This window comes from Rhagoletis pomonella, unplaced genomic scaffold (genome assembly GCF_013731165.1).
Source record: "Rhagoletis pomonella isolate Grant_MI unplaced genomic scaffold, Rhpom_1.0 Rhpom_scaffold_00011, whole genome shotgun sequence".
Taxonomy (NCBI): Eukaryota; Metazoa; Arthropoda; class Insecta; order Diptera; family Tephritidae; genus Rhagoletis; species Rhagoletis pomonella.
This window is the reverse complement of record NW_023458565.1, coordinates 6,301,404-6,324,028: the sequence shown is the minus strand read 5'-3', so window position 1 is coordinate 6,324,028 and position 22,625 is coordinate 6,301,404. Positions and strand designations below refer to the sequence as shown.

The 22,625-nt window shown below is 38.3% G+C and overlaps 2 protein-coding genes across 2 annotated transcripts; one reads left to right on the top strand and one right to left on the bottom strand.

Annotated features, from left to right (window-relative positions):
• Positions 1 to 35: 35 nt before the first annotated feature.
• LOC118747124 (centrosomal protein cep290) lies at positions 36 to 17,419 on the top strand. The gene is made up of 18 exons (XM_036481114.1): positions 36 to 318; positions 417 to 505; positions 586 to 765; positions 2,219 to 2,659; positions 5,066 to 5,652; positions 5,718 to 5,910; positions 5,972 to 6,095; positions 6,164 to 7,303; positions 9,665 to 9,818; positions 9,891 to 10,119; positions 10,180 to 10,973; positions 12,396 to 12,516; positions 12,602 to 13,143; positions 13,228 to 13,360; positions 15,626 to 16,665; positions 16,735 to 16,930; positions 16,995 to 17,120; positions 17,203 to 17,419. Exons 1-18 carry the CDS (start codon positions 75 to 77, stop codon positions 17,398 to 17,400), a joined length of 6,531 nt encoding a protein of 2,176 aa, XP_036337007.1. The 5' UTR covers positions 36 to 74; the 3' UTR covers positions 17,401 to 17,419.
• Positions 17,411 to 19,304, bottom strand: LOC118747328 (nedd8-activating enzyme E1 catalytic subunit). Its single transcript, XM_036481368.1, has 5 exons — positions 19,035 to 19,304; positions 18,304 to 18,973; positions 18,143 to 18,224; positions 17,854 to 18,079; positions 17,411 to 17,757 (listed from the first exon to the last, which is right to left on the bottom strand). The coding sequence occupies exons 1-5, from the start codon at positions 19,216 to 19,218 to the stop codon at positions 17,549 to 17,551; spliced, it is 1,371 nt and encodes a 456-aa protein (XP_036337261.1). The 5' UTR covers positions 19,219 to 19,304; the 3' UTR covers positions 17,411 to 17,548.
• Between the last annotated feature and the right edge of the window lie 3,321 nt (positions 19,305 to 22,625).

The window sequence follows — 22,625 nt, the reverse complement described above, 5'->3', positions numbered from 1 at the left end:
AAAAAAAAATTAACCACTTCAAACGCGTACTAAATATTTAAGCACTAAAAAGCCAATAAATTTAAGAAATATTGATGAATACAACCACAAAAAAAATGGAAATATCCGATTTAGTATCAGCGCGTAAATTTCGTGAATTTAATACAAAACAAAAGGAGGAATTATATGAGACGTTGCTGCAATTGATTGTGGCCATCGAGGAGATACCGAAAAAGTCCTTGCGGCGCACTTTGGACGTCACCTTGGCCGTGTTGCAGTACAAGGGCGAACAAGTGGCAGACTTACAGTCGCAATTGGAAGATAAAGAGAGCAGTGAAGGTGAGCCAAAATATATTAAAACTAGAAAATAATAATTTTTGCTTCAACATATTTGGCGTCCACTTGACTAAATATTTTTGTAGATGACTCACGTACAGACCGTTTGGTGGATGAGAATGAAAAGCTAAAAGTTATGTTGGAACGACTTGAAGACGAAAAATTAGAATTAAAAGATAAGGTTAAGGAGGTAAGTGTGCATGTATTACATAACAAATATAATTTTATTAAAATGTTTGTTTAAATATTTCGTTATTTAAACGCCATTAGCTCACTGAGGATATTTTCCAGCTACAAAAGCGTATGCAAGAAGCTGCTCAAACAGCTGCCGCTGACGGCAGCGATAAAGATTCGTCTGACCCGCTCTCAGAGCTGGATAAGCAAGAAGATTTGTTACGAAATATTAATTCGAAGAATAAACATATAAAGCGTTTACTACGAGAAATTGAGGTAAGCTTAGTACCCTGATTAAAAATATTCAAATTTAATTAACATTTCCACTGTGGTGGTGAATTTTAACCCTTTCGACTTGAAATATAAAAAAAACGTGTTTAAAGATTGCCTGCAGAATACCGTTAGAGATAATTCTTTTGCCAACACATTTCATACAGCGATCGAAAATAAAAGTTATTTGCGAAAACTCAAATGAAATTACTGAACTCGTGACTTAAATTTTTTGGACTTTTTTCAAAAAGTCAGCAATTAAAAAAAAACAGTTAAATTTTAGCTTTTATTTTCTCGGTTAATCAAAGTTTGACTTTAATTTGTTATGTCAAAAATAGAAGTTAAAATTTTACTTTTATTTTTTCCAGTCAAAAAATAAAGTTTAATAGCTAGTTTCACGAAAGCAATTTAAGTGGAAAATTATTATTTTTTATTTGAATTTAATTTGGAAACTGGCAGAAAAAAAAATTATTTCTCATTTAAATTGCTTTCGTGAAACCGGCGGTAAGTTTTACTTTAATGTTTTTCGCTCTAAAAAGGGACTTGAAATTTTACTTTTATTTTACCAATCAAAAATTAAAGTTTAAGTTATGACTTCAATTTTTTTTGCTCAAACATAGAAGTAAATTTTTTTCTTTTAATATTTCGGTCAAAAATAGATGTTAAAATTTTGCTTTTATTTTTCCGGTCAAATATTAAAGTTTAATTGCCAGTTTCACAATTAAAGTGAACAATTATTTTTTTATTTGAATTTAATTTGGAAACTGACCGAAAAAAATTATTTTTCACTTAAATTGCTTTCATGAAACCGGCGGTAAGTTTGACTTAAATTTTTTCGCTATAAAAAGGGACTTACAATTTTACTTTTATTTTACCGATCAAAAATTATTCACACCTGCCTGGTTATCAAGTTATCTGGTTAAAAAATGCTATTCTCTATTGTATTTTGTTTTTGTAAGCTGTGTTAAAATTATACCAAATAACCAGATTACCTGATAACCAGGCATTGTGAATACCCCGATTGTTTATACCTAGCAATAAAACGTTTTTAACCTAATCGGTTACAATCAAATAAAATATCAATAAAATTTTAAGTTTTATTTTTAATCAAAAAAATCAGGGTCGTATTAAACTTTTTTCTTTGATAGAAAAAATTTCAAATTTTAGCATTTATTTTTTATGATGAAACATTTATTTTTATGATGAGAAAAATTATTTATTACCTAAAAAATAAAAGTCAGAATTTTAACTTTTATTTTCGACCAAAAAAATTAAAAGTCTAATTTTATATTTTCTTTCTGAGCGAAAGAATAAAATTCAAAATTTTACTTATATTTTTGGCTGAAAACAAATCGATGAAAAAATAACAAGTATTTATTGACCCTTTAAAAAACAATCATAACAGTTACGGTCACTGATTTTATATTTTTAACACTCTTCCGCTTACACTTTCTTACAGGCCCTTCAAAATCAAAATATCGCTCAATCAAAAACTATTATCGAATGTGAAACGGAACTGCAACAGAGCAAAACGAGACTTCTACAACTTAGCGCCGATATAACACTCGTCGATAGCGAACGAAAGGCCCTGAAAGAAACCGTAAACGAACTGAGTATTGAGATCACGCGGCTAGAAGGCAACATTACATATCTCGAAGAGGAGCGTGAAAAAAGTGAGCACGATTTGAAAAGTTTCATAGAAAAGTTGGAAACAAAAGCACAATCTTGGAAAAATATGTTGGATGCAAAGGACAAAGAAGTGAAGAAATTGCGCGCGCGGCTCGAAAAAATGGGAGAGCCGATAAGTTTCACAGAGAGTTTGACGCAGGCTGAGAACGATGGTGCGGGCAAGAATGCCACTGCCAGTGATGACGAAGAGGAGACTACCAAGCTTTTGCATGTAAGAACTAATTTTTCTATTCAACAGCCTTATGCCCTATTGCAGCCAATTTTTAGGCGCAGTAGTTACGGCAATATTCATTATGAAAATATAGTTCATTCTACATATAACAAAAATCAAAGTTTCACACTTCAATTTCAAATTCAAAAATTTTTCACCAAAATTTCAAACTTTTTAGAAAAATTTCGAGTATGCAGTTTAATATGTAGCTTTTTTTTTGTAGTGTGAACTATATTTTTATTAATATTTATAAAATTAAAAAATATATATATTTTCAAAAAATGGAAAATTTTTACTATACGTTTTTCACTGACACTCACCGTATGTATCTGGCCACACTATTCAGAGAATAGCGATTGGACTTCAATATATATTAATTTTAATTAATTAATATTCATAATAGATATAATAAAAAAGTGTATTATTTTGCTTTATTTACCGAAAAAAGTATCCATAATTTTGCGAGTGTTAATCTCACATATGTACTACTAATAATAGCCGCAAAAAAGTGTAAAACTCCTTCAAACTAACTACCAAGTTATGCCGGTACTGGGGCTATGACTAAGTCATTTCCACACTCTTTATGTAAACCTTTCGATAAAACCCTGCACGGATGTGGTGAAAAAACTGACTCTTAGTGCATAAGTTAATGTCGAACCTGAGAAGGTAGTCAGAACTCTGTGCCAAAATTACTCTATAATGACATTCCGTATACCTCTGCTGGCGTGTTTGGTACAGAAACCATCCCCGCAGCATATTTCACTTTGGACAATGCTGCAAGTCTCTTTCAGAGGAAACCTAACTGTCGTTCAGCTTAAGGGCTTAGACTTAAAATACTACGAAATCTGATAATTGTCTTGACATAAAAATATATAGTGGGATTAAAAGATAAAATAGAGGACGTTCACTGTGACCTTGGTTCCATAGTCCAGCCCTATAGTCCCGATGAAACCTAACAATTACAGCTCGGGACGCACATCATTTGTACTGTGTTGTGTTCCTTTAGGGTGTTAAATTTATATATACATTGCCAAATCTTCAAGGATTTATGTGTACACATGAAGATCGTCATATCCCGGCTGCCGGTTCACAAACGCCCCATCTGTATATAAATTCAATATATCGGCAGCTGAGATATGGCGTTTTTGAACCGTTTGCGGAGATACGGTGTTTTCGAACCGGCAGCCGAGACAGGGTGATCTTCCACTCAGCCGTCGATATATAGCCGTATAATATGGCCTATGTTGCAGTCTGACAGCGTACTGCCATCTTATTTGTCTGAGCAAATTTATATATATTCCTGCCCCTATACGTTCGTCAGTTTTTGTAGTGGCTGTGTACGACCCTTGGATGTGTTTTAGAATTGTCTTGGTCTTAAATTTTTTTCTCTTTAAGATGTAATGTCTAATGAACGGGAATATCGAGATCTGGATCTTGGTTTTTTTCTTCCAATCTGCTTTAGTTCACTCTTCCTTTACCCATCACCTTTCTCGTGGAATTTAAGAGAGCCTTCTTTGCGGCCTATGACTTTATGCAGTCATGTCAGGTCAAGGATGACTTCCAAGCCTGTGTTAGGAAAAGTCATGTGCTCGTCAGCCGCTGAAGCTTGGTAAGTAATCCACTTAGGGCCATTTTCTCAAGTAAAATATTATCGCGCTTAAAACACAAATTTTGCTCTCAAAAAAAAAAGAGCAGATAAATTTTGCAAGCTACTTGTGTAAACGGTCCTTACTGTGTTGAAAGAGGTTCTCTCGGACCATGGCACCACTCCATATATATTACTTGTTGACCTGACTATCATGGTATACATCCACCCCAGGATAAAGAGGGCTGTAGTAGCCCTAATTTGATAGTCAGTCTTCAGGACACTCTTAAAGCTCATACAACTGTGACAACGTAATAGTATTTTAAAGACAAATATAGCCCCGAGATATTTCTACCTACCCAACCAGTGCCCTTCGAAATTTCCTCTCATTTTCAAAAGAATGACGTCTGCTTTGGCAGGATTTATATTCAGAATCACCGTGCCACAACCCCTCTTAGTAAGTATATGTGCTTTTTGGGCACTGTCACAGAGAGTATTTTCTAAAACTCCCCTAGCCGTCTATTATCCCATAGTACCTCAAGCAGTTCATTTACTAACAAGCTTCATAACAAGGTACAGTATACTTCTCCCTGAAGGCAGCCTCTCGCGATCTTCAGCGGCTTGGTTTCCTACTGCCGTTTTCGTCCGTCTGGTTTGTAGCATTACACTAATCTATCGGCGGATATGAGCAGCTACATTGCTTCTATATATGGCTGAATCCATGGCTTCATATGCGGTGTTGTCAAATGATATTTTCATTTCAAATTTCCCTCCATATCTACGAATCAACGAATCAATACTCATACTCTCTTCTATTTCAGGCTCTTGAGTCTCGTGATAAGCATATCGAATCTCTAGAACTCAAAATCAAATATTTAGCTGAAGAAATGATGTCTTCCACTCGTCTAATGAACCAACTCTCTGCTGAAAAGGAGGAGGCGCGCAATCCAAACAAAACTCGCGCTTGCTGCAAGACCATCGAGGAGTCTCTACAGGCGGCCAATGAACGTTGTCGCGAGCTCTCTGAGATGCTCGAACGCAGTGAAGAGGATAATGCGCTAAAGTCCAAGCAAGCCATGCACGCCATCTCGGCGCTCGAGACATATCAGCGTGGTGAAGATGGGCTGGTAAAAGCATTGCGTAAGTGTACTGCGCTCGAACAGAAGGTCATTTCACGTGACAAGCAAATACGGGCACTCATCATGGAACTGAATTCCATGCATGAAATCGCGCACGAAAATGGCATACTACGAAAACGATTGAATATACCGGATGACATGGTGATATCGGCGAAAAATCTGGTGGCTAAAGAGCGTAATAAAGACAAGATGATTGAACGATTAACATTGAAGCTGCGCGCTTCGGAGGAAATGCGGCTGCAATTGAAGCTGGAGAAGAGTGACTTGAGGTAGGTGGCATTTTTTTTTAGTAACTGTTTTGAGGGATGTTATTTAAGTGCTTTGTGAACTGTAGAAAAGAGCTATTGGAGCGGCAAAAACTATCGCAAAACCCAGTTGCCGCACCTACTGTGGAAGAGGAACGCGCTACTATGGATAGTCTACGCATACCCAGTGAGATCGGCGAGGTGACGGAGAGCGGCAATGCAAGCCACGCGGAGCGCAATGCGGTGTTGAACTTCTGTGCAAATTGCAAGTTGTCGCTGGAGGTGAGTTGAGAGACAAAAATTTTGTACAAAAACCTTTACACACATACATATTTCTCAACAGATACCAGATGAAGCCAATCAGGCTGTAGCGGCCAATCAGCTTAAATATCAGGATGTGCTGGATGAAAATGATACCTTGCGTGCTGGCATGTTGGAGATATTGGAGAAACTCAGAGAATATGATGGTGAACGTCTAAAAAGAATTATATTTTTCCTATAGAAAGTTGTAAGTGAGTATGCCCTCTCTTTTCAGCTTCCTCCGATCACATTACCATCGATACGGAAATGCTCTACCGCCTACTTGAAGCGTTGCGTACTAGCTCGATCCCGAGTACTCCAAAGCGCCTGCAAAGCGAATTACAAACTTTGAAAGCGCGTGAAGAGGCTTTGCGTGCACTTATAAAACAGCAGCCACACCCAGCACAGGATCAGGAGTATGAACAAGAGACAGACGAGCTGAGCTCTGTAGAAAGCATGCGTGAAGGTACAAAGCTACGTAATGGCTTTGACGACGAGCTATCGCTGCACATACCCAAAACAATGGACTCATCTACGCGCCCCACCACGCCCAACAAAAATATCAAGCAACAAGAACTGCCGGTTATACCAAACGACGACAAGTCCACGTTTGATGTTGAAAAACGCGAACTTCAGCTACAAGTTGCCGAGTTGAATATCTATCGCCAGGGTTTTGAAGATCTACAACAACAGTTGAAAGTGAGTGACGCAGAGCTCACACAAAGCTATGCCGATTTAAATGCAAAACTGGTAAACGCACAGCTGGAACTGACTAAAGAGAAGTCCTCTTATGCATTCATGCGCGTGGAATTCGATAACACACTCAACGAAGTCAAACAAAGTGAATTGCGTCATATAGAGCAAATGACCGCGCTGCAAAGAGAATTAGCCACACTAAAAGATAAGCTGAGCTACCTCGAAAAGGACTGCAGTCAGTTGCATAATTCTGGATATTACAGCAAAGAGGACTTCTTACAAGTGCAAGCAACCAATTCAGATCTACGCGCGCAATTGGCCGCTATCATTGAGCAGCTGTTTGCTGACAAATTAGACCCTAATCTCAAAATACCAGATATCTGTGCAGATTATGGCATTATAAATGAGAATATGCAATTGGACTATTTAACGATGGACGAATACCGCGAACTGCAGGCATCACTAAAGGAAGCACAACAGCAGCTGGACGAATCGTTGCGGAAGTCGGCACAATTAGAGAGTTTACTTGAGATTGCCCAGAGTCAGATACAATCGCAACAGAAGTTGTTGAATGAGATCACAGATAACCATGTGAATTTGCGGCATCTGGTAGCTGATCTACAGAGTAACACTGAAGAGAAGTTGTTACTGGCTAAAATGCAACGTGAACTTGATAGTGGTGAGTAGAATCCCGCTGAGACAGAGCTTTGAGCGCATTTGATGGCTTCGAGGGGAATTGTTTGATGAAAAAAGAACTTATAGGTTGATAAAAGTCTAGAAGATGCATCAAAGAAGAAAGCAATTAGCTGCTTATAGATGCGAGATCCTTGAGGACCAAGTAGCTATAAAAAGGCAAAGGCAAACCTCCGAGCGTATTTCTGTCATGAAAAAAGCTTCTCATAAAAACCCCTTTGGCCTTCGGAGGCGTCGTAAAACTGTGGGTCCCTCCATTTGTGCAACAACATCAAGACGTGCACCACAAATTGCAGCAAAAGCTCGGCCAAACACTTAGCAAAATTGTAAGAGCCTAAATATTATTAAATATTAGCAGTAAAAAGACTAAAACTCCACACCAAGCTTTTCAAGCTCCTTATGATACCATTATGTACTTGGAATCTCTACAGAATCTCGTCAGTTATTTTAGATTTGTATCCACCACTTCATATGGAACGCTAGGTGCTACAACCTTTTACTATACAGTGCTTAACGACTACCGAAAAGAAAAAGCTGTCTCTTCCTCCTCAGAGATTTTTCATCTTTTCCAACATCTACAAAACGGTACTCAGAGCCGATCCGCATGTTTATTTATAAGACAGTAGCCCGTTAACACTTCGACGATTGTTAGATATATCCCCTCTTCTTAAATAATGTAAGCTTCAAGCCCTATTGCGGGTGGCAAAAGGTATGCCAATGCTTTGTCTTCGTGGGGGGTGGTCGTACCCCTCTACAAGTTCGTCGGCCATAGTTTCCTTTTATATCCCTGTGATCGGGTTAAGACTGCCTCTGGCATAGCTACAACCTCAACCTTGAAGACACTATTCTCACTACTCCATTCAGCTTTGAGTCAAATGTAAAAATTACTAAAATTTAAACGCTTTATCCTGCGTGATCTCGCTATTAAAATTTCTATCCAGACCCAGGGTTTGAGCCCACCGGTATATGTTGACCGAAAGAGGGTCAAAATTGTTCAGAGTAATACAGCGGCCCTGCTTTCTAAAAGCAATAATATTTGCTTCGTGCTATCCTGCAATACCGGAGATTTAAAAAACTTTAATGGAGCTTTCGTTGTTTCGGAAAACATTTTGCCCTTCCATGGTTCTTAAATCGCTAACCAGAAGCTCTTGCGACAAAGACAGAGACACAATGCTTACAGCAGAGAAGTCGATCGGCCAACCCGTTATCAACTACGCAGACACAATATGGGCTCCAGGCACAGGTAGGACGCAATCAACACCATTTCGCGCCGTTCTACGGACCGTAGTGGGTTGCCTCCTCATGACGCGTGATCATCTTCACGCAATTCTTTCGGCGATGTCTGGGTAATAGGAGATATTGAACTGCCTAAGGAAACCCAAATACATACATAGCACTAACACAACTCCGTTCTGGATACTTCAGTAGATAGAACTCCTACCTATCCAGAATACGACCCCAACATCGCGACACAAATAAACGGTACACATTCCCGCTTAAACTCATACCCAACCATACTCCAGGCGAAAGTCTTCGCAAACGAAATCTGTGTTCGAGAATGTCTTCGTGGAAGGACAAACGAGGCCATAATAAATATTATTTCGATTAGTGAGGCATCATTAAAGGCTTTAGATTCATTTAGAATGACATCGAGGCTTGTGGACAGTAGGAAAACTCGTTTAAAGGTCCTAATGGCCTTGACTGGAAGGGTTTGAAGGCAATGAAAGGACTGCCTGTCTCGCAGTGCAGAGCTACTTAGAATTTGAGGAGAATGTCAGATTGCTACCCACTGGCGGAGAGCAAAGGGAATGAGACAATCAAAGAAATGTATAACTCCTTCCTGGAGGAACTCCAAAAGACTACTTGAACTTAGCCGAGAGGGTCTTAGAACTCTTACAGGCTATTTAACTGGGTACTACAATTTAAAGTACCATTTGAATAAAATTAGACTTTATCTCGAGATTGACTGCAGGTTTGGTGGCCTGGTGAAGGAAACCTCAGAGCATATTCTTTGTGGCCTACGTAGTATCATGATTCGTAGACTGATACTCCTTGCGGAGCAATTATATTCTCCATACAAAATTTAAAACATGACACCCGCCATTGTGCTTAATATCTTAAATAGCCTAAAGTTGGAGTGGCTACACAATTAGGATTTAGCACAGTCGATTTTTTAGGTCGCGGCCAGGTATACCCACCCGACGTCATAAAAATAATTGTGATGTACAAGTTACTTGAAATGTTCCAAATTTTGGCGTGGAATATTAGCGGAGAGTCTTGTAGGACTAGGCGTAGTCCCAAGACAATTGTGTCTGATTTTATTCATTAGTTATATTCTCCTTTTCAGCCAAGCAAGAAGTATCGAATTTGCGTTTTGACTTTGACCAACTAAAGCAAAAGTGTGCAACCCTAGAACGTGATTCAGATGCTAAAGACCAAAAACTTATCCAACTCACCAAGGGCTTCCAGCTGGAACGCAGTACTAAAGACATCAAGATCAAGTACATACATACATATAACGAATGAGAAGAGTTAACTAATTTATTATTTTTTGGAATTGTAATTCTTCGCAGGTTTCTGCAAAAGTCGATGTATGTCTTGCGAGAAAAATATGCTAAGTTCACGCCTTTGATCTTCCTAACAAACTTCGTTTTTGCTTATACTAAATTTGTAAAGAAATCTCTTCGATCCACTGATAATGGTAGAGGCATCAAAGAGTTAAGTGAAATCATTAAAGAGTCAATTATTGCAAACTTAAAAAATGAAAATATAGCTGTGGATGAATCGCAGAACTTAATCGAGGTATGATTTACAAATGTAACAGAAATTTATGTGCAACTTAAAATCAAACAACTCTTTCAGCTTATCAAATCAGAAACGCAATGCAAGCTACTCGAAAGAAATTTGCAAGATCTACAAAATAAATTCGATTCCTTGCACGAGGAACTGCTGGAGCAACGTATACTTTCAGCGAAGGAGACTGGGCATTGGCAAACAATTGAGGCGCTTTTCGGGAACGGCGCGAAAGACAACAATCGAGCAATCGCCGAAGGGGAGAATAAAGTAAAGGAAACAGATACGAAAACAGAGGAGCAATACTCTAGTCCGCGACAAAAAGATGTAGCCACCAATACAGACGCGCCAGTACCAGCAGAACGTAAGCTATCAGCGACGCATGTGCTTAAGAGGAGATCAACAGTTGAAATGTTGGATAAAAACCTTTCGCCAATCGGCTCACCAATACGACGCATACGCAAGGCTGACGCTACAACACAAACAACTATTGATAGAAGTGAACCGCATTCTGTTGAAGTGCGTGATGGAAATACTAAGACATCAGACCAGCCAAAGTCCACGAATAAAGTAGCATTAAGTTTAGCAGCTAGACAATCCATTCAAGAGCCCGATAAAACGAGCGAAGAATCGACAAAGGGAATTATGCTTATGGATCAGCTGCTTAATAGAGAAACCAACGATGCCATCGTGCAAACAGCAGGTGAGCTAACGGAATGTCAAAGCGTGCAAACCGAGACGTTAGCGGTTGGCGAACCCCAACTACGAGATGAAGTGCGATCGACAGAGCTTGAAGAGCGAATAAAAGAAATGGGAGAAAAATTGAGTGAGCGAGATATTCGACTTGAAGAGAGCAAAACTGAGTAAGTGCACAGGCATCATAAGATATGTGTCTCATTTACAATTTTCACATTAGAGTCAATTTATTCGATGACTTTTCACCCTGTGTGGTCGATTTGCGCGTATCTGACAATTCAAGTTTTCTTTTACGTAGTTTGATAATCTATTGCTCATAATTGCTTGCGACATTTTAAGAGTTTCCTGGAGATCTGGAAATTTAGAGACAACTCTTGTTAGTATACACCACTTTCGTTCGGACCATATTGTGGTAGATTGTGACTATGTTGCCAGAACCGAATCTTCTTTCCATTCGCTATTCGAGTAGATTGTCGTCGAGAAGCCTTTTTGAAGTGCTTAAGTCGTGTAACTAGACAATTAAAAGTCAAACCGGCAACTCCTTTAGCTTGTCTTTGCTGTGACCCAATGACGAAAAGTGTGTGGAGGTTTGACCGTCAAGTCCTCATACTTCTACTCACTCGTTATAGTGTCTCTTAACCAATTCGCAATTTTAGCCATTTTAAACCCCTAAACTCGGAACAAACCTATAACCACTTAAGGGTTTTGATGAATTTTAGTATATAGCCAATGGGCTCTAGTTTCAACCTTGCAAAGGCCGGCCACACGCAGAGAAAGTGTTCAACAGCCTAATTTTAGCCCGGATCCTTACAGCTGCGGCAAAACTTTTCGGAATACACACCCATGTGTCCATGGCCTGTGGTGGCAGCCGTGAGTTGATCTTTCCTAATAGATCTCTGATTTAGAGTAGGTTTTCCAGATCTTACTGGCAATTCTATACAATACTGTACTACTCTAATTCTGCTTAGCTTTCGAATTTCGATAATTCTGCTTTTGATTTCACTAAGCGAGGCGCAAATGTCAATCGCGTGGGACACATTTTGTGCAGAGCCGCACCTTACTTGTTCATCCGCTGTCTCATTCCCGTATAAGTCCCTAAGCATTGGGCCCATTTTATGGTAGTTTCGAGTTGTTTAGAAACTGAGTTCAAATCTCTTCTACATAAATACAGCTCTCCCCATGAATAATTGCCCGACTACCTGAGAAAACGTTGACCTGGGGTCTCGCGTGTGCTTGGTGTTTTATACACCTTATCGTCTCCTTAATCACAAATGTTTCCGCCTGTAAATTGCTCACGTGGTCCGCTAGGCGAAAGGCCAGTGTCGGATTTCATTGCGAGGCATAGACGTAGGCATTCACTTTATGAGGTTAGAAATAGCTGGAATGTGGCTTCTTCCACAGATAAGAACTTGTATTTTCATCAAAATCAATGGAACTTGGACTAAATTTTTGGTAAAAAAGCGGATCTACAAATCATTCATTACCATACCGTTATTTTATTAATAATTACTACCTCCGTTGCCTTTGCGAATTCTTTCCCTTGCCCATTGACTAGATATTATAAGAAAAGCAGCATTTTCTTTTTCCAGACTTATAACAGCTACTAAGCGTATTGAAGAACTGCAAGGTCAATTGGAGCTCGTCAAGTCTTCCAGCGAAACTAAGGTAGCTGCTCAAGCGGACACTAGCCCAAAGAGCGATATAATTGAGGTATTGTGAAGATTTTATGTCTTTGTCTCTCTAGATAAATATGTAGTATTTGAGCAAACCTACCTATTTTCTCACTCACTTCCAGAAAACCATACTCTCATTCCATACGCTGCTCAGCGAAAAAGATAAATCCATTAGTAAATATCAAGATCTATTACAAACTGAACGTGAGCAAATACAAAATACCACCGCCAAGCTGACCAACGAAATTGGCGATCTCAAGAGTACGATCACGAACTTGAATTTCAACATTAAAACCAAAGACATGGAAATACTCGAACTAAAGACACAACTGGAGATTGCATCTGTGCGTCGACATTCTGCAGAAAAAATTGAACTGGCAACAGGAGCTAGCGGTGGTGGTGGTGGCGATGAGAGCGGAGATAACAGTTTGAATGAGCTAACCGATGAGAAAATCGAAGAGATGTTCCAGCAGGACCCCGTACAAAACGGAGGTGAGACTACAATCGCAGCAGATGGAGGTGAGCAATTGGAGAAACAGGATACCGAGTCGATGAAAGAGCTACCAACTTTGTTGAAGCAAGTGAAAGAGCTAAAGGATAAAGCTAGCTATTGGGAGAAAACGTTGGCTGTTAAGGAGGAGGAGCTGAGTTTATTGAAGGAGAAGTATGTTATGGCTGTAATTGAGATCATTGCCAGACCAGTCGATAGAATATGTTTTTAATTTTAAATTTATTTACAACTATTCAGAGTAAATCTTTACGAGGAGCGAGAAAAATCAATGGAGAGTGCCGTTAACCCGGAAATGGAACAATTGAGGCAACTACTAGAGGAAAAGGACAAGCATATCAATGAACTTACGGAAACCCTTAACAATTTTCACGTAGGTGATTTTACCACAACAGAAGATTATAATTTTTTTGTTAATTCGCAGAAAAAAATTATTTACCGTAAAATTTTTAAACCACTTTTAGTTTTTCGATTATTTGTAGATTGTTGATATTACCCTTAATTCTTACTTTTTAAATTTTTTAATATTCGGCAGATATTTTATTATTTTTTAATGGTTTGCTAAACCTAATCGTTTTCTTTGATTTTTATATGTTTGATCTATCAAATGTCAAATATCGAAAAAAATTTCTTTCAAAATATCTATATATTCATTCACTCGAGCAAAAAAGTTTTAATTTCTAAAAAATTTAATTTACGAACCAAAAATGATCGATTAGCAAAAGTCTTTAGAAACGATAACTTATATTTTTTGTTATGAAAATGGTTAAGCCTTTCTTCTTTTACAAATAAAATGACTTTAATTACACGTTTATAGCCGCAAAACAAAGTCAGGGCCGGAGGGTACGATTTCACTCTATTTCCTGTATTGGGAATCGAACTGCTTCATTCATTCTTTTAATTTTTTCATATCCATTTTATGGTTTGTAACTTCTATTTAATTGGTTTTTCCGCAAACTTTCATTGCAAAGTTGTTCAGAATGCCATAGCCCTTAACTTTTGTGAAAATACCAAACCCAAAAAAATTAGTCTTAGAAACTTTTAGGTGGAAAATCAATAAAAAATAATTTCAATTGACCGTTTTCCCGCTATCACCCCATTAGAACCATCCCTGGGGAAGGAATTTCATTACAACTATCCATAAAATTCTAACTTTTCATAGTCACTTCCTCGTTAATTACAAAACAATTTTTTGTAGTCATTTTGTAGTCGATTTAAAGCGCAAAAAAAATATGACAAGTAATTTTTAGCAAAAAAAAACAGACTTAAAAAAAAATATATATATATATATACTTAGTGAACCAATGATCGGATCTAAACCAGATTAGTATGGGACCACCTCTGAGACACTGCTTTTCCGATGCAAAAAGAATTATCGAAATCGGTTGACGTGGTCCAAATTAAAAAAAAAAAACAAAAAAAAATATTCCGACGAACTGATAGCCTCCTCCTTTTTTGGAAGTCGGTTAAAAATACACATACGTCTTTATTTTGTATGAAAATTCACAATTCAACCTTTCAGGGTGTAGTCAGGGGCCCTAGGGAGTGAGGGAGGGGTCTAATTAATTTTTTGTAGTCATTTTCGATTTCAGCGGCTCAAAAAACATAGGCATACACATCCATCTCAGCTCTGCGCGAAAAATGGAATTTTAATCCCCAGGGGTTGTTGTACGGGAAAATGATACTGGTTTACAGCAAAAATGTTCAATGGATGCCACTTTCCAATTTCTATGTAGAATTGCTCTGTGATTCCGAGCTTATTTTTAACCGACTTTCAAAAAAGGAGGAGTTTATCAGTTCGTCGGAATATTTTTTATTTAACTTTTTTTAATTTTTTTTTTTTATGTATGTTACCGCATAACTTTGGACCACGAGTACCGATTTCGATAATTCTTTTTGCATCGGAAATGTAGTGTCATGCTAATTTGGTTTAGATCCGATCATTGGATCATGAAAAAATTAACGGAACTCCTAAATTTTTATATGTGATTTGAAGTCGGTTTTGTTTTATGCTTAAAAATTACTTGTTTTTTATGGATACGTTTTCGAGATATTTACCGTTATTCAGGTTAAAACAAAAAGTTGTTCCAGTAATCCGTATATCTTACGAACCAATTTAATAATCTTAACGTCAAATCAACGCTAATAAAATTCTCCATAAACCATATATACATAACTTTCCGATAGGACTGATAGTTTCTGACAAATTAATTAATCATTCCATATTTTTTTTTATTTTTTAAAGAAAAAAATTTAAAAAAAATTTGAAATTTAACAGAAGAAAGTTTAAAAAAATAACAGGTTCTGTGCCAAATTTTTACATTTGTGCTAAAGCCTGTTCTGTTACAAAAATAATCAAGTTACTAATGAAGGAAGGCGAGGAATAAATAAAGAAGTAATGAGTGGTCAAATGAAAATACGCAAAGATTTTTTGTATGAAAAATGAGCATTGGGGGCAAAATTAAAAAAAAAAATATATATATAAGAAGGCGTGCATGAAACTTAAAAAATAATAATAGTGCTGTTAGATTCCCCATACCCGATATAGGGCGAAACCATCCTCTCCGGCCATGTCTTTGAAAATTTTTGAAAAAATCCATCACAGTGTTATCTATGTAACCTCATTTCCCCCCTGCAGGACGACCAACAACGCTACTTCAAGGACTCCTCCAGCTACTCTGCCGATCAGATATCGAAGCTACATGCCGATCTCACGCGCACCGAGGCGACGAACAAAATTTATCACACCCAAGTGGATGCACTGCGACGCCAGATCGCCAGCTTAACCCAACGTGAAAAACAAGCTCGCGAACTAAATCAATCGCTACGCAATCAACTCATTAAACGACCTGTGGTTTCCATTAAAACCGAATTGAATGCGCGAGTTAAAACTGAAAATCTACAGAAGCGCATACACTCACTCGAGCTGGAGCTGGAGGAAGCGCGCGCTCAAATACAACGTCAACAGATTGTGCTCGATGCAAAGCGTGCGAAAAGTGCATCCGAGGTGGGGCTGTGGGAGAAGCAGAAACGTTGGCAACAAAATGCCGAAAAGTTCAAGGCAAAATTCGAAGAGGCAGATGGCGCGTTGGAGAAGACGCGCGCGCTTCTACAGTCCGCGCGTACCATGATCGCGCGCTTGGAAAAGGAGAAACAAATGCTCGAAATGAAGCTCGGTCGAGTAGGGCAATGTGGCACAATGCAAGCTATGAAGTGTTGTCGCACGCCATCGTGTCCCAATCTGCAACGTGGTGGTGGTAAGTATACGCCTTCTGAGAGTCCGGAAACATATACGGGCGCAAGTAGTGAATGTAGTTCACCGGCGCATAGCGCGAGTGAGCGCCATAAGCATATGCTGACCCACTTCTGTGCCGCGTCGGGTGGCAGTGGCAATGTATGCGGCGCGGCAGAGAAGCACCAGCCGCATGCGGAGTTGATTGAGGCGCTGAAAGCGCGCATCGAACTGCAGCAACGCAAGATACTTGCAATGGAGTTGGAGGGTAAGGGCAGTAATGCGCTTACTACTGAAATGGAAAAATTACAGGAGAAACTTTCGGAGATCGAAGCGCAGAACATACGTTTGGAAGCGAAGAACTTACAGTTGCAACTGGATAACGATTTGATGCGACAAGGCGATGCAACCGAGCGTTTGGAGAAGCGCATCAAATATCTGGAAGAGTAAGTCGTACATAGCTGTAGAATGTTACTCTTAACAGAATCAATATTGAGTGTTGAACTTTTTTGCAGCTACATCATAGCCTTAAAAGAGGAAATGGCGCAAGCTGAAGCACGTCGGGAACTCTGCAAATGCTCGGGCATCAAGTTAAATACGCAATTAGGGCATTCTGCTGAGCAGACTATACTTTCGTTGCGTGGCATTGTGGAAAAATTGCGTGCAGAAAACAAGTTCCTTAAAGATGGGCGTCGTGCATGCGAATCTCGAGTGAGTATGGAGTTCGTTAGTAGTGTCGCAATTTGAATAAAATTTTTTTAATTCGCCTTTTCAGAATATAAATGAAACAACTAATGCTGATGTGAGTAAACTTCAAAAACTTTATGCAGAGTCGCTGGATAAAATAGCTGTTTTACAAGTTGAGTTGAATGGAAAGACGAAATGCAGAGCCTGTGGGAGGGTTAGTTAATAATAAAATACTTAAATATAAAAATATATCGGTTAACCTATAGTCAATAAAAATTACGTATCCATTTACACAGGCTGATACCCATGTTAATGACGAGATGTCCTTTATCAAGGAACAACTTAGTAAAAAGACGCAGCTACTGCAAAAAGCTAAAGTTCTACTCACACGCGCCGCAGCCAAAGAAAAAGTGCTAAAAGAGCAGCTTTTATTATGGAAGCGCAAATGTTCCGAGCTACAAAATGTACCAGTGATAGATGAAATAAGTGAATAATTGCGCAAGCTACAGTGGAAATATGTGAAATTTTAATTTATTGATTTTCTTCAATCTTGTTTAACATATTTTTTTTGCAATATACTTGCGACAATAACATAGTCAACCAGCCAAAAACTTGTAGTTTCTAATTTAAAAAATATGTTGTTCATTTCATTTCAACTTCATTGGGATGGTACTTTAACTGGAGTGTAATAGTGGTTGGCATATTCACATCACTGACCATGATACTCGCACCATCATATAGTCCCAATTCGGCCAGCGACATTGTAAGATTTCCGCGTGTTTGTTCCTCTATATTCTTCACAGCGGACATATAAAGCGTTTTATTTTTGCCGTCAATAATTGTTGTCAAACCTACCAAAATTATATATATATGTACTCTTTACCATGATAGAAAAAATACTTTACTACTTAAATTGCATTATATATTATTTTTTTTATATTTCACACCTGGACTTTTTAGCTGAAAACGCGGACTATCGCAAAGTATTTTAATTAGATCATCAAGCGTAGTTGTATTTGGGTCATCAACATTTAAATCTTGTGGTGTGTTACTGCAAGCCAAGCAAATATCGCTCTTCTCCGGCGGATAAGTGTACGTGTAAATGCCTTCCATGTCGTTAAAATTCATGTAGTTATTCATGCTGTCGTAACAACTAGTAGCCAATTTGAAGACCTGTGTATTCAGAAAATACATTAACAAATTATTCTACAACTGTTGGACATCTTTCGTATTTACCTCGGTGGCGCAAGCTGCAGCTATTACGGCATTGGTGCTCGCCACAGCTGGAATGATGTTTTTAATAACACCTTGCACAAGCCTTTTAAAATAATTTAAAAGGAAACACGCGACAGGAATTAATACGAAAGTAATGCTTTTCTGTTAATTGATCCACTCACCTGTAAGTGACTCCGGAAATATTGTATTGATTTGCACGCTCTAACGAACGTTCGTATACCCACGCAACATGTTGCGGATCGTCGCCATCTAATGGTACACTAAAGGGATTTTCTTTCTCCCATTGTATGATTTTTACATATTCTATGCAATGTTCTGGCAGACGTGGCGTATTGGCGATAGTGCACAATGGATATGTAACTTGCGGTGGAAACAAGTCCAACGTACATTCAATGCAAGACGTGAAACCAGGTAAGATAACACGCGCATTGCCTTTGAACCCTTCAGTACCGCCATCAATCAATGGAATAATTGTCGATGGATCAACACTGCCGTCTTCATTGTAGTCCAACATGGAAATCAACATGCCATTTATCCAACGACGCGCCACTATCGAATCTAGTCCACATACTATGATATGAAATTGTGAATAAAAACTTTCATCAAAATCTTGAATTTTAGAAAAATGTGGTGTCACGCGGCAAGTGGGTACACGTTCGTTTATAAAGCGCGCTGCACACTCCGCTTTCGATAAGCCAAGATCTTTGCGCCGGAAAAGAAATTGACGATTCAAGTTCGACAATTCTATTGTGTCCATATCGATTACATGCAAATTGCCAAAACCCATCATTGCAAGATCTTTCAGCAGCTCACATCCAAGGCCGCCGGCACCTAACACAAAGTAAAACATAAGAGTTTTTTTGTTCGTTTTTATTAACATTTACATAGGTACCAATAACTAGAACTTTAAGCGCAGTTTGTAAAACTTCCAAATTTTCGGCTGATGCTGTAAAATCAGCTTTGCAGAATGGTCCCGGGCGCTCCAATATATGGCGTAGACTATTCCAACGTTTGCTGTTTAATGAGCCGAGAGGATTAGGTGACCCCGTAGAAACAATTCCTAGATCAGTAGCCATTTTTTTATATATCACAAGCTAAATTTAATAAAATCCTAGACCTTTCAAACTAATTGAATAAAAAAAAATCTAAAATCGTAAATCAGCTGGAGATTTTAAACAGCTGTTTACCGGCAAAACAAAAAGGCAGTGGTGCCAATTCCCTTTAAAAGATATTTTGCGCCCATTGGTTATGGAATACGTTTTCGCCCTATTACGTTACGTGGAAGGTTATAATAAAATGTCAACCAAAAAAGGATTTTATGTATAATACATAAAAAATAAATAATATAAATTTCTGTAGCATTAATTTAGCAATTTTCTTCAAGAAAGGTAATTTTTGGGAAAATTTTCCTTTTTTAATTTTTGACTTAGAACTGTAAAAAGCATAAAAATTATGGGCATAAATGCGGTTGGGCCAAAGAACGTAAGAAAATAAGTTAGATTTACCTTCTTTGGTAGAACCCGCTAAAAAAAAATCGTTTTTTTCACTCTCTTGTTCTTACGTATCTTGTGTCTTTCGTTCACGGTATAAAATATCGTCAATAGTATCGATAGTCATGTACTGTTGATAGTCAGCACCATCGATTGTTGCGATAGTGACGCACCATCGATACTATCATAGTGCCATCGATAGTTTGCCATCTCTATTAGGTCGGTGTTATGCAGAAATTTTGTTTGGCAAACTGCGTGCAATTGTTGTTGCAGCAAACTCGGAGAGAGCGAGTTTGGCGACTCTCACAGCAAACTAATTTTGTTTGGTCAAACTGCAGCAAATTCGGTGTTGTCATATACAAAAATTTTAGACAATTGTTGCTATACACATAAAATTTCCGTGATACCGAAAGCCAGAGAACTTAATTTATGCTGTAGGAGCTTCAAAAATTAGGGCACAGTTAATTGCCTATACGATATCATAAAAAATATATATTATGTACATCTGAAATTCTCATTTCGTGCTGGCAATAGCCATGAAAACCATAATGAACGTGCAACCCTGTGCCAAACTCGGCATAACCACCTCCGAGCAAACTAAGCAGCCGCCATTTAATTTGGCAAACAAAAGTTTGTCTGCATAACACCGACCTTATTGTTTATTTCAGGATTACGCTTCTCACCAGTTTTGCCGCCATTATCATACGAAAAAGTGTGATCTACATCGAAAAATTTTAGTTTTACCGGCTGCCACGCGATTAATGAAAACAAGAAGGGACTTGATAAGTTTACACTATTAAAAAATATTGAAATGTCCACAAATGAACAAGGTAGTTGTTCAAGGAGTCCAGGTAAGGTTTTTTTTTTGTGGTTTAAATGAATGGCAAGGACAAGCTTGTCCCCACAAGGCCAGCTTAATACTCCGAATTACAAGCACAAATATTGTTAGTTGCCAGAAAAAATCGCGATATACTAATAAAATGAGAGTGGTGGACGGTATGTGTGCCGCCAATAAACCAATAGTACTAGAATTCGGATTTAACTTCGATTTTTTGCAAAAATTTCGCTAGTTGAGCGTTCTGTCTATCAAAATTGTGAAATATTTCAGTGAAGTTAGTACAATTCTGGAGGACCTCGAATTCCTCCCTGGCTTCATTGAGCGGACTGCAGCCAAAGGTTTGATCAATTTTTTTTTTTTTTTGGAGTCTAGATTCTAGGCCGGGATACTTAGATCCACACAAAACCGCGGTTGTTCCTCTTGGGTGGTTGTTTCGACGATATAAAACGATGGCCAGCCCAGTGGGTCCAAAACACTAAGCTGCTCCAGTAATGTATTCGAAAGTTGTTAGACGGTATTTTTTGTCAAATGCTTAAATGTGCATAAGCTTTGTCTTTTCCATAGACTTTGCTGCATGTTAGGTGAGGTTTATAACGAAAGGCTTGTGGCCAGTAGGACTTTGCGCATCAGTCGTCGTTGTGATCCAGAATTAAAAATCGAGCAGCAATGTAGCTTGAGGCTTATACGTATTGACGTATATTTTAACAGCGTGGATTATCGGGTTTTGAGCGAAATGGGTTCGGATGGGAATGTTACAAATACAGGGTTGTACATAAATACAAAAGGGGTTTAGTAATTAAAAATTAACGTTGGCTTTTTGTAAAAATTTAGAAAGCTGTGTAACCTTGGCTGTGTTGTTTCCATTAAAGATCTCTCCAAAAGTTTTGTGGTTTTTGATAATTTCGAAATTGTTTCTGATATTCATGAGTCTCCTGCAGTGGAACGTCTGGTGCACGTAGCCACCAGCTTGTCCACAGAAACATTGATTTGTATTTAAAGCATTAATTTTACATAGATAAGTTCTGTCATAGGTATGACCGGTTAAGATTCTATTCAGTCGTTTGACCTCAGCAGGGGACAGTAAAAGTTTCCTGAACCATGTCTGTTTTTTCCTATTGACAAAGGTAGAAGCAAAGAGGTTAGGGTGATTCCGTGAGTATTCCAAAAAGGATTTATACCAAATGTTGTACATGTCATCTTTTATCTGCTTTGTTGCTTCGTCCATCGTGAGTCTGTAGTTTCTGCTAGAACTATTTATCGTTGCATTTTTGGCAATTTCGTCAGCTTTCTCATTACCTGAAATCCCTTTATGGCTAGGCGTCCATACAATGTCTATTAGGAAATTTGCTTCAGATGCTTTCCTGAAAATCTCACAGGCAATACTATTTGTGGTTTTGGGTTGTTTTAGTATTTGACAAGAAATTAGACTGTCAGTGAATATGGCCAGCTTGCAATACCTCTTCCTTTTTGCTATTTAAATCGCTTCATCTATGGCAAGGAGCTCACCAAAGGATGATGAAGTCTTAATTGGGATATGAAATGCATGTTCGAATTGTCAGAGAGGTCAAAAATGCCACAGCCAGTTGTTTGATCCGCTAAAGACGCATCAGTGTACATGATCTGATAATCATCCGCCAAATAGTCATTCAAGAGTTTGGCATAATGCGCTTTGAGATACTCAGACGTTAAGGAGGCTTTATTGCCTGTTAAGGGTTTCAGAAAGATTTTAATATTAGGAGGTGAGGAACAGCAGTCAACCGCATCAAGACGGTCAAAAATGTGTTGATACTGTCGGTATACTGTAGAGTAACTTGAGTTTAAACCTGGATTTTCTGTGATGGAATTAGCCAGAGGAGTATTATGGATAAAGATCTTAATCAGCTCTTTTGCAGTGAGCCACCGAGAACGCTCAGGAGGTGGGAGCTCATTCGCAATGGCGTAGATGGTGGAAACGGGGGTTGAGGGAGTGAGGCCAAGACATCTTAGAAATTTATTTTGGAGTACTGTAATTTTGTTGAAAGCCGTTTTGGCACTGTTGGCAGCTGTAGTGTAACCATACTCAATCTTTTAGCGAACTATGGATTTATAGATATTTAAAGCCTTCTGAGGATGAAGTCCTGATTTTATATTGGTCAAATATTTAAAGAAATTTATG

Bases quoted from the DNA above. Each gene is read 5' to 3' on its own strand.
- LOC118747124 (XM_036481114.1), top strand. From the start codon at position 75: ATGAATACAACCACAAAAAAAATGGAAATATCCGATTTAGTATCAGCG. The intron at 7,304-9,664 runs GTGAGTAGAATC...TCTCCTTTTCAG, and splicing joins GCAACGTGAACTTGATAGTG to CCAAGCAAGAAGTATCGAAT. The intron at 13,144-13,227 runs GTATGTTATGGC...ACAACTATTCAG, and splicing joins CTGAGTTTATTGAAGGAGAA to AGTAAATCTTTACGAGGAGC.
- LOC118747328 (XM_036481368.1), bottom strand. From the start codon at position 19,218: ATGGCTACTGATCTAGGAATTGTTTCTACGGGGTCACCTAATCCTCTC. The intron at 18,974-19,034 runs GTACCTATGTAA...ACTTTGTGTTAG, and splicing joins GCTTAAAGTTCTAGTTATTG to GTGCCGGCGGCCTTGGATGT. The intron at 17,758-17,853 runs GTGTGAAATATA...TAATTTTGGTAG, and splicing joins TTTTCAGCTAAAAAGTCCAG to GTTTGACAACAATTATTGAC.